The 15,530-nt window shown below is 39.2% G+C and overlaps 1 protein-coding gene across 5 annotated transcripts in view; it reads left to right on the forward strand.

Moving 5' to 3' along the window:
• The window catches only part of A1CF (APOBEC1 complementation factor), a 47,723-nt gene that overhangs the window by 11,491 nt on the left and 20,702 nt on the right, over nucleotides 1–15,530 (forward strand). For 4 of the 5 annotated variants that reach the window (XM_042456801.1, XM_042456800.1, XM_042456802.1 and 1 more), the window contains exons 2-6: nucleotides 4,505–4,648; nucleotides 6,816–6,950; nucleotides 12,022–12,152; nucleotides 13,471–13,709; nucleotides 15,314–15,478. In XM_042456801.1, coding sequence (XP_042312735.1) covers nucleotides 4,550–4,648; nucleotides 6,816–6,950; nucleotides 12,022–12,152; nucleotides 13,471–13,709; nucleotides 15,314–15,478 — 769 coding nt within the window. In that variant the 5' untranslated portion in view covers nucleotides 4,505–4,549. Of the gene's footprint in view, nucleotides 1–4,504; nucleotides 4,649–6,815; nucleotides 6,970–12,021; nucleotides 12,153–13,470; nucleotides 13,710–15,313; nucleotides 15,479–15,530 lie in introns of all 5 variants that reach the window. The other variant, XM_042456803.1, reaches the window with a different exon arrangement.

Here is a 15,530-nt window from a genome sequence, read left to right on the forward strand (position 1 = left end):
TGGGAGACAACTTAAAATGAAAAACCAAAAGAAGGCAATTTCCAAAGTGAAAGTCCACCCCACCATACACAACCTGTTGGCCTTGGAAATGGAAACTCCTGTTATTACCCAAAGATGCTTCCATTACAGTTTATGCACGGGACAAGAACAGAAGAAGCATGTGGGGGTGTGATAATATTCCCCCTAATCATGCTATTATCATGTTTTAATCACATTTTCACGAGACTTGCCTCCTCCATGTAATAGCGTCCTAAGTATCCAGTTTATGGAGAGCTTTTTTTAAAAACCAACTCCAAACTTTTCTGCTATTGATATATTGAATATGCAGCCCCTGAAGAAGGCCAACTAATTTAATATGCAGGCCAAAATCTGTTGAGCACTTACAAAACAGGGTATTAATCAAGATTTTAAAAGAATAAAATGCAGTTCATCATTAAGCATGTGGAGACTTGTCTCTTCTTTTGCTTTAAGGAAAAGAATGTAGCAAGGTTAAGAAAATCCTCCTCTTTTCTCAAATTTTCCATGTGAATGGTGTCAATTGTATTCAGAAATCCATGTGGCTGTTTCAGAGTGGGTGGGTCCATGGGGGGGGGTCAAGATTAATTGGTGGAAGCTGGTAGCTTCCATGTCAGTGGGGCTGTGAATCCACTCTGGGTTTAAGGGCTAGTCTTCAACAGCCAGAATACTCCAGGTTGCTTTTAGAGTATTCTGGCCCTGGATCTGCCGCAACCCCCCCCCCACTACCTCTGCACTCCAGAGTGATCGCAGGCAACTAGTCTAGACAGTGGTCCCTCCACATTCGCCGGGATTAAGAATAAAGGGACCTCGTGAATGTGGAAAAATTGCAAACAAAAGAACATTATTCTTTTTACTTGAGAGAACACTTCTCTAGGAATCTCCAGGTCCTCCAATGCAACTCTGTGGTCAACATGTGTTAGACGTTGATCACAGAATCATGCTGGAGGACCTACAAATGCTTAGAGAAGTGTTTTCTCTAAGAACCTCTAGGTTCTCCAGCACAACTCTATGGTCTACTTCTGGCAGAGTTGTGCTGGAGGACCTAGAGATTCCTAGAAATAACATATTAATCAAAACTGCAAATAATCAAATCCGCAAAGCCACAAATGTGGAGACATCTCAACTGTACATGCACCTAGAAATCTCACTTGACTGTTCTGACTTATCTAACTTCACCTTCAGCAAAGTTACTTACCTTTATCTGGAGAATAATATATTATCCTCCAATGGAAGCACTTGTGAAAGTTGTTATATTCATTTGTTTATTTATGATATCTATGTACCACCTAATATAACAAAGTCGCCATCTTTAATTCAAAATATTACAACTATCCTGGCTAAAATAAAATGCAAAACAGACTGAACAATAAAACACTAAAACAGAGCAAGTTGTAGCGAATGTTACAAACCAAATTTATTTATTATTTTATTTATTTATGGTATTTATACCCAATAATATTGTTTGTTCACTTGTTATATTTTTCCTGGTACTGCAAAAAGTTTTTGCTGAGCTTCTGAAATTACCTGTCTTTGGATAGTTGTTATAGAGTGAATATTATCATTGTTTAATGCAGTTTTTTAAAGTGAAAAATTGAAACTTCTCCTTGCTCCTATTAGTATAAGGTTTTTCCATTTTCCACTGTCTCAGCATATTATAACAACCTTGGAAGGTAGGTAAATATTGTCATCCAAATGCCCAAGATAAGGAACTGAGGCTCTGGCAGGCGTAAGGTTTGAATGAAATCTTTCAAGGCTTTTAGCCAAGCCAGTACGCTTGTTCAGAGCAACCTCAGGATCATCATTGTCTGCTGATTCCCAAGGCATTGTGTATATAGAAACCATGTGTTGTTTAGCATTTCAAACTTTATCAAACTGTTTGTGCCCCTTTGAGAGCTCACCTTCTTTAGATTGTGGGGCACTACTCTAAAGGTTGGCCTTTTTTGGCTTTGAGGATTTTTTTTTATTTGTAAATAACAGTATTTTAACCTGCCTTTCATCTTATATTGGCATACTACACACAGCATTTAAAAAAAACAAAAATGAGAACAGCAAAATGAGTACCAGTATAATACAACATTTCCATAAAAACAAATCAGAAAAATTAAGGCAAATAAGCAAAGAAATTAAGCCTAAATAAAATAATGTTATAAAATACAAGGTAAATAAGTCAAGAATTACATTGCAACCAAGCACTGAAATTAATGGAGCACAGGTGTCTGCTGAGCTTCCATGAGGAGGACATCTCAACAACAGGGCATCATTAGAGCAAAACCTTTATGCCCGCTTCCTACATAGGGAGCTTCCTCTGGAACAAGGAGCCCCCAATAGTAGAAATTTAGAAGTTGTGCACCCTTGTCCATTGTTTCCAGTTCCCATCCTCTATGACTTTGTTGTTGTTTTTGTTGTTGTTGTTAACTGTCCTTGAGTTAATCATGACTCATGGTGACCTTGTGGATTAGACATCTCCAAGACTGTTTATCTTCCACTCCTCTGCTTTAGGCCCATAACCTCCCTGATTGAATCTATTCATCTAGAATAGGTGGTCTTCCCTTCTTTCTGCTGCCTTCCACCTTCCCTAGCATTATTGTCTTTTCTAATGAGTCCTATTTTCTCATGATGTGGTCAAAGTACAACAGCCTCAGTTTGTCATGTTGGCTTCCAAGGGAGTTCAGACTTGATCTATTCTAGGACCCATTAGTTTGTCTTTTTGGCTGTCTTGGTATCCTCAACAGACTTCTCTAGAAGCACATCTCAAATGAGTTTATTTTCTTTCTGTCAGCTTTCTTCACTGTTCAGTTCCCATATCTGCACATGGTGATGGGGAATATAATGGCTTGGATGATTCTGATTTTCATGCTCTGTTGTATATCCTTACACTTTAGGATCTTGTCTAGTTCTTTCATGGCTGCCCTTCCATTCCTAGCCTTCTTATTTCTTTACTGCAATCACCATTCTTATCAGTCTAACTTTTGGATGTTCCAATAGTTTCTTTCCAAAAGTCCTGAGAGCGCGGGGTGGATTGTGGAGGGAGAGGTGTTCCCTCAAGTAACTTGGGCCCGAGCCATTCAGGGCTTTAAAGGTGATAACCAACACTTTATATTGGGCCTGGAAGCTAATTGGTAGCCAGTGCAGAGATTTCAATATCAGTGTAATGTGCTCTGATCTAAATGTTCTAGTGAGCAATCTGGCTGCAGTATTTTGAATCAGCTGAAGCTTCTGGACTTAGTATAAAGGTAGCCTCATGTAAAGCGCATTGCGGAAATATAAATGAGAAGTTACCAGCACATTTACCACAGTTGCAAGATCACCATGGTTCAGATAAGGGCGCAGCTGGCGTATCAATCATAGTTGGTACCAACCACTCCTGGATATTGTCTCCACCTGAGATGACAACTGTAGAGTACGTCTAACCTGCGAACCTCGTCCTTTTGTGGCTGAAGAGTGGGAAATGAATGAATGAATAAATAAATCAATAATAGCCACTAGAAATGTTATGGAAATTTATTCCCTCCTTAGTCCTCTGTGTTGGTCAAGCGAGCTAGCTGCTCCCTTGCTTGTTTGTTTAGTTTTCCGGTGTTATAGAATGCCTTCATTGGGTAGCTTTCAATGTAGCATATAGTTTGGCCTTCAAATTCCTGTCTTAGGAGTGAAACAGATGGCCCTGATGGAGCTGACATAATTAAGGCTGAATTGGGGCCACAGCAAACAGATGCGTGGCCCCAATCCAGCCAGCTTTCACCCCAACTAGGAGCAAAAAAAATCTGGTCCTATCTGGCCTCTGGAGCTGGCTTTTTGCCGACTCCGAGGCATGTGGTGTCTAAACACCACTCCTCCAAGTCTCTCAGAAGCCGCCCAGCATGTAATCACCGATGTGACTTCCAGACGACTTGGGGTCATGGTGCATGTATACGTCATGCCCCCAAGCCATCAGAGTTACTGAAGATTACTGGTAGTTGAGTATATACAGTAATTTATCTGGATAATATGGGTGCTATTTGTATGTCTAATTCCACATATTTTGCTTTGCCAACCATTTTTGCTTAAGAATGATGCAAGAAGCACTGATCATCTGGTTACTAGCTTTGGGAGATTTTAACATGGTTCAGGAACATTACCCATACATGGATGCTGATGTTCATTTGCTGGACTTAAATATGAAAAAAACAAAACAAAAAAAACACCCATACACAAATAAAAATGACAATGAACAGAATAGTACCTAAAACCATACATTCCCTGAGCACAACTTCTGTATTTTTCTTTGGAGTGTGGTTTCCTAATGATTTCTTGCTGAAAATTCTACTATTGGAATCTATTGGGACACTGAGGTTTTTGTTTGATTCTCTTTGCTTTGTTGAGGCGCTGGGTCTTCTGGTTTTATTTTCTAATTACTTTTGGTGATTCATGTACATTATCCTCACTGATATTACAGAGTGGTCCTAGACAGAAACATTAATTTACTTAATTTATCTTAATTTGATTGCAGTGAGCACCCCTAATTAACCTGATTTTTTGGTGATAATCACTCTCAATGGAATCAAATCAAAAACCCGGGGATGGATTGGCCGGCACACAGAAAGAAGCTGCTCTCCACACATTAATTCAGCGCACGGGATATAAATTGACGCAGGTAGGAATTTCCCTGTCACATGAGTACTGTTTTCAGACTACAGATATGAAGGTAAACTAATCAGCCTAGTGAGGATTTGCTTCATTGGTTTTTGCAACAAACTTTGTCCTAAGTAAATCATCTGCTCCCACCCAACCCCAGTGTATATTACAAAACTATAAAATGATTCTTCTATATGGTATGGGGCTGTGAGCAATGGATGTTTAATGTCTGTTGTGCTGCACCTGATGAAACTGCTACTACAAAATGCACAGACTCTTTGTCTGTGTTCACGCCACTTGCAGTATGTGGGTTATTATTCTCACAATCTGGCTCAGATAGAGTGGTGTTCACATAAACTTCCAATTCTGAAAGAAGGTGTTAGATTTGACCACTGTTATTTGAGCAATAAAATCAGCTGAAGAAAAGGTGACAGGAATCGCAACAAATCTGAGGGTGAATACATCTGTGTCCCTTTCCAGTTCTCGTTTGTCTAGGGTTGCCAGAGTGAAAACTGGTGAGGGCTCCTGTAAATTTAATGGTTGTGTAGAAGAGGCAGGTGTTGCTTGTCACACAGCTAGATGACATTCATTATTTTCTGAAATCTTCCACAGAAGCATTACATAAATATATTTATTTTTGTCAATGACCAGAAAAAAGAGGGAGCAAAACAGAGTAGATAGAACACAATACACTACATGAAAATACAATATTAAATACCAAGTTAAAAACAACATTAAGTATACAATATTTGATGCAGTCATCAAAGTTACAGGATCCCTCTCTAGTTTTCACTCTCACAACCTTATCCTCAGTTCATTTTGTCCCACGTTTGGGATGGAATTTCCCAATTTGCAACTTTCTGTTTTCAGTGTTTATAATCTGCTTTTCCAGCATAATTTCTCGTAATATACAGTGGGCTCTTGGTATTTGCTGGGGTTTGGTTATTTTTGTGAATACAAAAATCCATGGATGATCAGGTCCCATTAAATACAAAGGCATAGTAAATGGTATTCTTTATACAGTGTGTCCACATCATATGCGGGCGTGCTTTACGTGGCTTTCAGCATACGCTGAAAACTGCACTGGGAGAAAGAGTGGCACATCCCATAGGGAATAATGCGGTGCACTCCAATGTCACACGTGTGCCGCCGCACCACCACATGCATGAGCCCCATTCATTTAAATGGGGCTCAAGCATAGGCGGAATTCGCTTTACCCGGGGGAGTCCGGAATGGATCCCTGCGTAAAGAAAGGGCAGACTATATAAAATGGCAAAATCAAGGTTTGTTATTTGGAATTTATATATTTTTAAAGTATTTTCTAGCTGTAAATGGTTGAATTTGTGGATAAAGTATCTCTGGATACAGAGTGCTAATTGTATTTAATTTTGCAAAGAGATTTCCTATAAATATTGTATATAATCATTGATAAGTCTAAAAATTTATGCCCCAAAATTGACCCCAATGTCGACTTATTTACGGGGCAGTTTGGTAATGTGATAGCAGCTCTTTCAGATTTCCCCATGCAGTCAGTTGGTTGGGAGATCAGTTTCTCTCTCTCTTGAGTCAAGCAGAATAGTCCAGGGTGATTAATTGATGTCAAACAAACAAACAGAGTCTCTCTCCCGCCTGAACTGGGTGCCTGAAGACTGAAACAAATGCACACATAACACACTGAAGGAAACTCCAGATTTTACCCCCATCTATCCATGGGTCATGGCAAAATGCATAATTTTGGCCCCAAACCTGTCCTCAACTTATACATGAGATCGACTTATAGTTGAGTATATATGGTAAGTTATACATCTTTCCCATATATACATTTCTGTGTGTACTTTTTTCATGCAGCTTTTGTGTATGTATGTAGAACTGCATCACAGCATTCTGGAAATCGAAATATTAAAGAGTATCTTGTGTTTTGTTTCCAAAATTTATTTGGAAAGTTCTTCCTCATCCCTACAAAAGTTGTGTTTGCTGTCATGTGCCACCCATTCATGACCATGCTATTTCCAGAATTCCTCTGAGGTATATCTAGTGAACCATTCCGTCAGTGGCAGTAACCAATGAAAGGAAGATAAGTTTCAAGAATGGAAAAAAATTTGACTAGACAAGGACAACCCTATGTCGTGGCTAAAGAGACATATAATTTTAATATCCAAAAATAACATTTCTTCTCTTCCATTCAGGAAAATGGACAAAGAAAGTATGGAGGACCACCACCAGGTTGGGATGGACCGCCACCAGAACGAGGCTGTGAAATTTTCATTGGAAAATTACCCCGAGACCTCTTTGAAGATGAACTTATACCCTTATGTGAAAAAGTAATGATTTTAAAAATTAGTACGTTTTCTGTTCTTGCATATACTTGGGTTTATTTACAAGAAATGTGCCTACTTTTAGAAAGTGAAACTTATCAAAATGGGATGTGACTGCACAGGGCCCACATGGATGACAATAGACCTAAAGTTTGCTCAGCAGGATCAGGATGGAAAAAACCAGTTATGAGCTATGCAGCACTGCACCTATTAGGATAACATATTTTCCTACACTTAGGATATCTCAGGTAGAAACACAGTAATATGGAAAATAGCCAGTGTGCAAATTTAACTTTATATCTCTGAAGCCCAGGATTGAATCCTTGGTTGGCTATACCATTGAATAGGTTGCCTATTCAATTAACAGTTCTTGCAAGGCTAAAAATGATTCCCCTGGGATCCAGGAAGGAAGGAAGGGCACAAATACAATTAGTAGTGCCATTAAATCAACTGCTATTACATAAGTGCTGAATTACCATTGAACAGCCAATTCACTGGATGTACTCTAGTTGGGACTAGTAGTTGGATTTAATGCAAAGAGTTCTTTCTAATAATTTATTTAATTTTTTATAGATTTTTATTTAATTTTAATAATTTGCAGATGAATAACTGTTTCAAATGCATTCTGGAGTTACTCAATATGCAAATTCATATTTCCTGTTAACCACAGTTTGCTGTTAATCGTGGTTTCCAGTTATCCACAGTAACAGGTGTTCTGTGGATGCATGAGGCAGAGTTACTTCCTTGAGTAGAACCAAATAGTACCTTTCAATGAAAAAAAAAATGAGTGTAGCCCATCTCCTGATTTCTTTTCAGAGTAAAAGTATCTGGAGAGCCAGGTAGTTGGCAGAGATTTCTTTTCACTGATAAATAAGTGAGATGATATCAAGGCCTCCAAGTAATCCTTTTATAATAGATTAGCACAGACAAAATTAAGGAGGAAGTGAATCAAGGAGATGCTCCTTCCCTTTTCCTCAGTGGGTTGCTACTTTGACCTAGCTGTTTATGTGCTTACACTTACACTTCAAAGGAGCTACCCAAGATACTACATCTGTTTTGGGGACAGAATTCAGCACCCTGAACAGTTCATTTAAAGTTCAGATTAAAATCCAGAGTGGATTCATCAGCCCACTAACATGGAAGCCACTTGCCATCACTGATCTATCCTTCTATGCATCCTATCTATTTATCCATCCATCCCTTTGAGGTGTGACAATGGGTTGTCATTGGCATTCATACTTACAAGGACTATTAGGAAGTGTTCCTGAGCTTCTGAATGTACCACTAGGCCATTTTTCCAAAATTATTGTTACTTCTTGGGATTCTCAAGGCCATAAGCAAGTAGTTTCCTACAGCTGAGTTCACTAGTAGGCAACCTCCAAATTCAGGATACTGAGTTCTCTAGGTATAAACTATTATATCTCTTTCCTAAAAGAACATCCCGATGTCCTTTATTCACCTCATTGCTCCCATTATCACCAGGAAACCCATTTGTGGCAGTAATGCCTGGAGGAGTGAGCCTTGGTGAGAGAGGACTGGGTTTTGTGCATAGCAACAGAGTAGAGAAACATTAAAATGATGGATAGACAGAGTAATTGTGATAACTCTTTAACTGCATTATCCTCTATCAAGCCCCCCAAAAATATAGCTAATGATAATGCCTGGAGTTTGTGACATTAGTGATGTGGAGAAAAGATAGCACATTCATTTCATATCATATATACTAATAGCATGTTTATCTCTCTTTAATGTTGTCATTTATCCAGCCAAAACACCAGCAGCAACAAATACTGTAAGGAGGAGGTTTGAGCAGACTTGAGGTTTATTTTAAAAAATACAGTGAAATATTGAGGAACCCCCACCCCCCACACCTTGACGGGTCAGAACCCCAAAATATCCCCTTGAGACTAAGCATGCTCAGAACACTGATTAAATATTGGGGAAGAAAATGGAAAACAAAGGTGGGGAAAGGGAAAAATGAACACAGGGTTATTTAAAAAGGATGCTGTAAAATCAAATAAGAACAGCTTTATCTTTGCACCATTTTTTTAATTACCTTGGTCCAGGCCCTGGAGAGAAGCATTCCATGGTGCAACATTTTATTACAGGATCCACTTGTCTAGCGGAATCATAACAGAGCACTGAGTGGTGATTGATAACAAGTGTGTACACTACCATGCCTCCCTTGAGATGCCACCCAAATTCAATAATACCAAACACACATACACACACACATATATACAAACTGTGGGTACTGTGAGGTTTTAGTTCCAGGGGCCGTTACATGGGGGGAAACAGGGAAACTCAAGTCCCATATTATTCAATATTATCTGTGCGCCCATGTTCACATATTACCATTGGATAATATGGGGTGTGACAATTCACAGACATTCAGATCTGTGAATAGGAAGTTCACCAATACCAAGGGCCCACTGTATACATAAGCCAAGGGCTGGAAGAGATTCAGGCATGGTTCAGACTGGTGCTTTGCGCCAGCCTGGCCACATACTAGGGTTGCACGGGGGTGGAGTGACCACATGCCCCACAACCCTAGTACGTGGCAGCAGCACCGTCATCATGACAGCCTCTCGCTCACATGGGGACGCCATGATGATGTCACGCACATGCCCCATCCAAATGTTGTGGCACATGCGTGACATCTCCGTGCCACCCCAGGCTGCTCATGGCGGCCTGATTGTGGTGTGGGGAGGAGCTCCGAAACGGAGCTCCTTTTGGGGGAGCACATCATTCCTACAGCAGCCAAATGGCTGCAGGTACAATGCTGGAGAGAAAGGGGCCAGGACCTTGAATGACATAGACAATCATTCCCCCCCACCATCCCACGTTTATATGCTAGTGTGGTGTACCTCTTTCTGAACCTGAAATTGCTTCTATAATTATCATCAGAATCATGAGTATAAATAGAGGAATGCTAGGATTCCTCAGGTGGATAAAATATATTGGAAGACTGGGCCCTTGCTCAGAGAATTAAGTCTTGTGAATAGAGATGTATCTAATAAAACCCTATTTTGCTGTTTTTCCACAACTTCTGTGACAAGGAACCAATGTGTTTGAGGTTCCTAAAGTTTCAAAAGAATGCTTGGGTCTCTGAGATATCAACTTAGGACCACTTCAGAGTGTTGTCATTTTAACTTTGGTAAGGATGCTTCTATGTGTAAGGATGTGTCATGTATAATGGGTTAAAAGGCTTCAAAAAGAGGTTGATATGGATACATATGGAGCAATTGCTGCTATTGTGTGCCTTCAAGTCACTTCCGATTTATGGTGACTCTAAGGCAAACCTATCATGAAGTTTTCTTGGCAGGTTTCATCAGAGGCAGTTGCCATCTTCTGAGGCTGAGAGAGTGTAACTTGCTCAAAGTCGCCCAGTGGGTGCATGGCTGAACTGGAATTTAAGCCTTGGTCTCCAGAGTCATAGTCCAATGCTCAAACTACACCACACTGGCTCTAGGGAGCATTTACAATTTACCAGTTTTCTGGAAGTTCTGAGCATCCAGTGCCCATGTTGGATTCCCTTCAACATTTCATGGATGAAAAATGAGACACATCAGAGTGTGGCCAAGATGGCAAAAATTAAAGGGGGGAAATACATAAGGTAGGAGAGGTTGTAGCAATTTGCTTTTGCCTAAGTCTACTGGAACATTTTAAATGCAGCTAAACTAGTAGGACAGCAAAGGATTAATTAGGACTGTCCCTGAAACAGATTGAGGGCATGATGTATATGTGCATCACACAAGATCAGAAGCATGGGCCGAGAAAACACATAAAACATATTACAGTGCTTAGAGAACTCCAGCATCCCATTTCATGCCTCAAGCTACAACCTCGCCAAAGAGAAATATGGAATCATTTGAAAGAGAAGTCACTAACTATTATTTTCAATGACTTTCCCATCCCTTAGGCTTCTGTGAGGAGAAACCCAAGTGCAGAGCCTCCAAGAACAATTTTGCAAGGAACAAGAAGACCATTTCCAAGGCCTGGAAGGACATGCTTCTCACAAAACTGAGGATCTAAGGACCAAATGGACCTTAAATCCTCCATTAAGTCTACTTATTAAAGATAATAGTATAACATGAACATATAAAGTTGTAGTTTTTCCTTCTTTGTAGAAAAATATGGTTATGATAAAATATGAATTAAGCAGGCAGCTTTTGGTGTATGATTATGAGAACGTAAGTAAATGTGATCTATGATCAAGAACCAGAATTCAGAAATCTAAGTGAATACATCCCATTTCACAGGGTGAAATGATCCATTTGTTTCATAGAAAAAATAGACAGGTCCCAATTTAAAAAAGGGGCAAAATAATAAAAAAAAAAACAACCCTAAAGCTGAAAAGCTACATGTTTGCTAACCTTTGTAACATAATACAATGGAAGGGGGCTGTGAAGTTGGTTTTTTTTTTTTTTTTTTGAGGGAGAGGGCCATCAGAAATTCATGGGCCCCTCCTTGGCTCTCTGGTCCTCAGACAGATGTACTAGCTAGACCCTGCTCTTATAGGCCCTACCCAAGTGTCACATCGTAATTTTATTTATTTAAGAATTAAACTGGGAGCAATTTTATTTCCTTTTGTGTGAGTCCTAGGTTGTGAGTAACTTGGTAGCTTTCTGTCTTTTCTTCCCTAAACAGAGAAACAGATTTTTTTTTTAAAAAATGAACAAATCAATGCAAGAAATCATTACATTTATTTGGATGAGTGCACTCTAAGATTCATGGGACTTGCACAGAAGTTCAGACAATGTGTTATCAGAGGGTGTTAATAGAGGTCATTTACCTTGCTAACAAGCTCAGCTGTGCTAACTCAGCATGGGATGGACTTCAACATATGCTGCCTCTGTTTGTTTTGACTTTGTACACGGGTCAAAAAGCAGATCTCAAGTAAAACACGCTTTGCTTGATGCTCAAGGACAATAGTCAAGCCACCCTGGAGTGAGACAAGCACACAAACAGACTTGCAAGGAAATGGAAAACTTTATCCAGAACTTTGTTCCATGGGGCAGACAAAAATTCCCTTTGCAAGTAGATTTAATGGAGGATTGTGCTTTGCTTTTTACAGATTGGTAAAATCTATGAAATGCGGATGATGATGGATTTCAATGGGAACAACAGGGGCTATGCTTTTGTAACATTCTGCAACAAACAGGAGGCCAAGAATGCAATCAGGCAACTCAACAATTATGAAATTAGGTAAGGATAGTTTATTTATTTTTAGAGAATGGACTTGCATCTTGCTTTTTGACTAAAGTTCTCAAAACCACTTGCAATGTTTTAAAATCCAACAAATTTAACACAATGAAAATACAATAAAATTGTTTAAAAAATAGAATAACATTAATCAGAAGAACATAGGACCTCATACTGAATCAGCAACACATCAGTTACAGCAGCCTTCCTCAGTCTGCAGATATATTTGGGTATATATCAAAACACAGAGTTTTATCACACTAGTGAGATCCTGTGGGAAAATGGGACTTAAACAAGAGTGAAATTAAACTCAAACAGAACCCACAGATTCAGGAAGTTTTTCACACCAAATTGCTGCTCAAGTGAAATGGCACGAAGTTAAACCGAAGTTAAAGCAGAGAAAAGCACCACCTTTTTACTTCAGATTTTCTATAAAGTAAAAAGCTGCCGTTTTTCTCTGGTTTAACTTTGGTTTAACTTCGCGTTATTTCACGTTAACAGCTATGTCATGCGATAAACTTCTGGCATTTCTGGGTTTTCTGTACTTTAACTCTTATTTAAATCCCATTTTCCCACAGGATCTCACTAATGTGATAAACTCCACAGTTGTCCACCACTGCCACCAAATGTGATAGAATTCTAATGCTTTCCCTTTTGTAAAATAAATAAATAAATAAATAAATCTGACAAAAATAACCTGGAGACATACAAAAGCAACTTCAAAGTTATAATTGGTATGATGCACTTAATATAAAATAGAACTGGTTTTTGTTGTTGGTGTATGCCTTCAAGTTATTTCTGACTTACAGCAACCCCAAGATGACCCTATCATTGGGATTTCTTGGCAACATTTGTTCAGAGTGGGTTTGCCTGACCCTCTTCAAATTTCCTGGTCAGAATCTCTGATCAGTCTTACACCTAATGCCCTTTCCAGCTGCCTATCCATTTTATTGATGTTCTTTTCACTCCAGATGAATCCAATTGAAGCCAACTTCTTCCCCTAGTCAGTTTCAAATATAGCCTCCCTTCTATAGCAACCATTAACTACAGCAGCTATAAAATTCATACTCTTAATACGAAGCCTGGCTTCTGGCCTATATGATTAAATGATAGTTTAGAAACATTAAAACCAGAATCATTTTATTTTGACCACCGAACATACTGGTTGAGGGATTCTGGGAGCTGTAGTCCAGAAAAGGAACTTTCCATGTTGTGATGCTTGACATGAAGCAGAGGTTCTCAACTGTAATCATGGTCAATATTTTCCCAATGAATTCCAAGCGTGTCTCACCGCAAAAATGGAATTGTTGTTTGCATGCAGGAACGGTCGGCTGCTAGGGGTTTGTGCCAGTGTAGACAACTGCCGTTTATTTGTAGGAGGAATCCCTAAAGCCAAGAAAAGGGAAGAAATCTTAGCAGAGATGAAGAAAGTAACAGATGGTGTTGTTGATGTCATCGTCTACCCTAGTGCAGCCGACAAAACCAAAAACCGTGGATTTGCTTTTGTCGAATATGGAAGCCATCGGGCAGCAGCCATGGCAAGACGGAAACTGTTACCAGGTAATGCATAAAAATGCTATAATATTACAGTATATAGAAAGGGACAAATCTGCAACCTAGGAGTAGTCTACACATTTAAAATACTCCTTATTCCAGTCCAATAGAATGCAATCTGGCCATGGGCAATTCACAGGAGTTTGGTCTTTTTGTGCCTGCCTCCCAAAAAATTCTGTGCGAAAAGGCTTTGCGGTTTTTACCAGAATATCTGCTGAAATTTGCAGAAACATGCATTATTGCATGCATGGTCATACACCTTCTTCACATGCATATGGATGGCTGTGCCTTTTCGGCAGAAGGAGAGTAAATAGATGCAAATTTGTGCAGGAAAGTGAATAAAATTAATTGTCAATGTGAACTATGCTTTCCAATTTGCATTGTAGACTAACCCTTAAATAACCAAATGGATTCTGGCCAGCAGAAAGAGAGAGAGTTAAGGGTATGCAACCCGATTTGCTAGATGTGGGAGAATAATTGTAGATCTCCAAGAATAAGTATAACAATAATTTAATAATTTCATAAAAATTATGGTTGCAGTTTTCCATGCAGTGCAAATCAGGACAGCTCAGGGATAGAAGTACCATGGGAGATTCATGAAAATGGTCTCCCATTATACATCATATGATTCCCCTATGTGGGAAAGAGCAATTTCAAGTGATCAGTTTTGATCTGGTGTGTTAGTCGAAAGGATATAAAGCTAGGCTATCTGCTGTCAAGGATTGGCAGTAATAGATTTCCATGGAACCAGGACAAGCTCTAAATTTATGCTCCTCGGATATCATTGTTTCTTTCTTTCCTAAAAGGAAAAGACCATCAGCCAATGACCCAAGGACTAGCACTAATAATAAAGGACACTGGACAGGATTCCCACCTTCTTCAATTATTAATTGGAACAAAAAATCCCAGGGACAGATTTCCCAAACTATACCTAGATGGGCAGTTGGTGCAGCTGTTCATTTACATATCCCACCTTTCTTATAAAACCTAGATTCAGGTTTCTTTGATGTTATCTTGGGCAGCATCATGGCAGTTCCTAGAAGAGCCAGCCAGCCTCAAGCAATAATAGGAATGGGGAAACATGTTGGATGGCTGAAGAAAAGGCAGTAGAATAAGAAAAGAGCTAAGGACAAAGCTTAAAATGTCTTTCTGCAACACTCAGACAAAAATGTCCTCTTTCTTCAAACAAACTCTCATAGCATCACCCAAAGCAGATCACTTCACTAGTGGTATTTTGGTAAATTTTGAACTAGAGTTACACATCCATAACTGAGTAGTATTCATGATCTTTATGTATTCACAGTCCTGGAAATAATGTAATGAATACAGACAGATTATGACAGTCACCCCAGGTTTCAAAACTGTACCATTTGCTCCAGGAGGAAATAACCAAATCCAACAAGTTTTTGACAGCATTTGGACTCCAAAATCAAAATGTTCACATTCTCATCTGTTTGAAAATTAGTTAACGATGTCTTTCATGGTAATAGAAATTCATTTGAGTTATATATCTGTCCATATGTAATCTTTTCTCTCTATTAAAAAAAATCCTACTGCTCTGCAGAGTCACCTATTTTTAAATGAATTATGAAATTCAAATTCCTCCACAGGAAGGATACAGTTATGGGGACATCCAATAGCTGTAGACTGGGCAGAACCAGAGGTTGAGGTTGATGAAGATACAATGTCAGCAGTCAAAATCCTCTATGTGCGAAATCTTATGTTATCAACCACTGAAGAGACAATTGAAAAAGAATTCAGCAGCATAAAACCAGGTAAAGCCAAAAGGGAACTGGACAGTTTGCTTAAAGTGGGTGGGTAAAGCAA

Source organism: Sceloporus undulatus, chromosome 3 (assembly GCF_019175285.1).
Source record: "Sceloporus undulatus isolate JIND9_A2432 ecotype Alabama chromosome 3, SceUnd_v1.1, whole genome shotgun sequence".
Lineage (NCBI taxonomy): Eukaryota > Metazoa > Chordata > Lepidosauria > Squamata > Phrynosomatidae > Sceloporus > Sceloporus undulatus.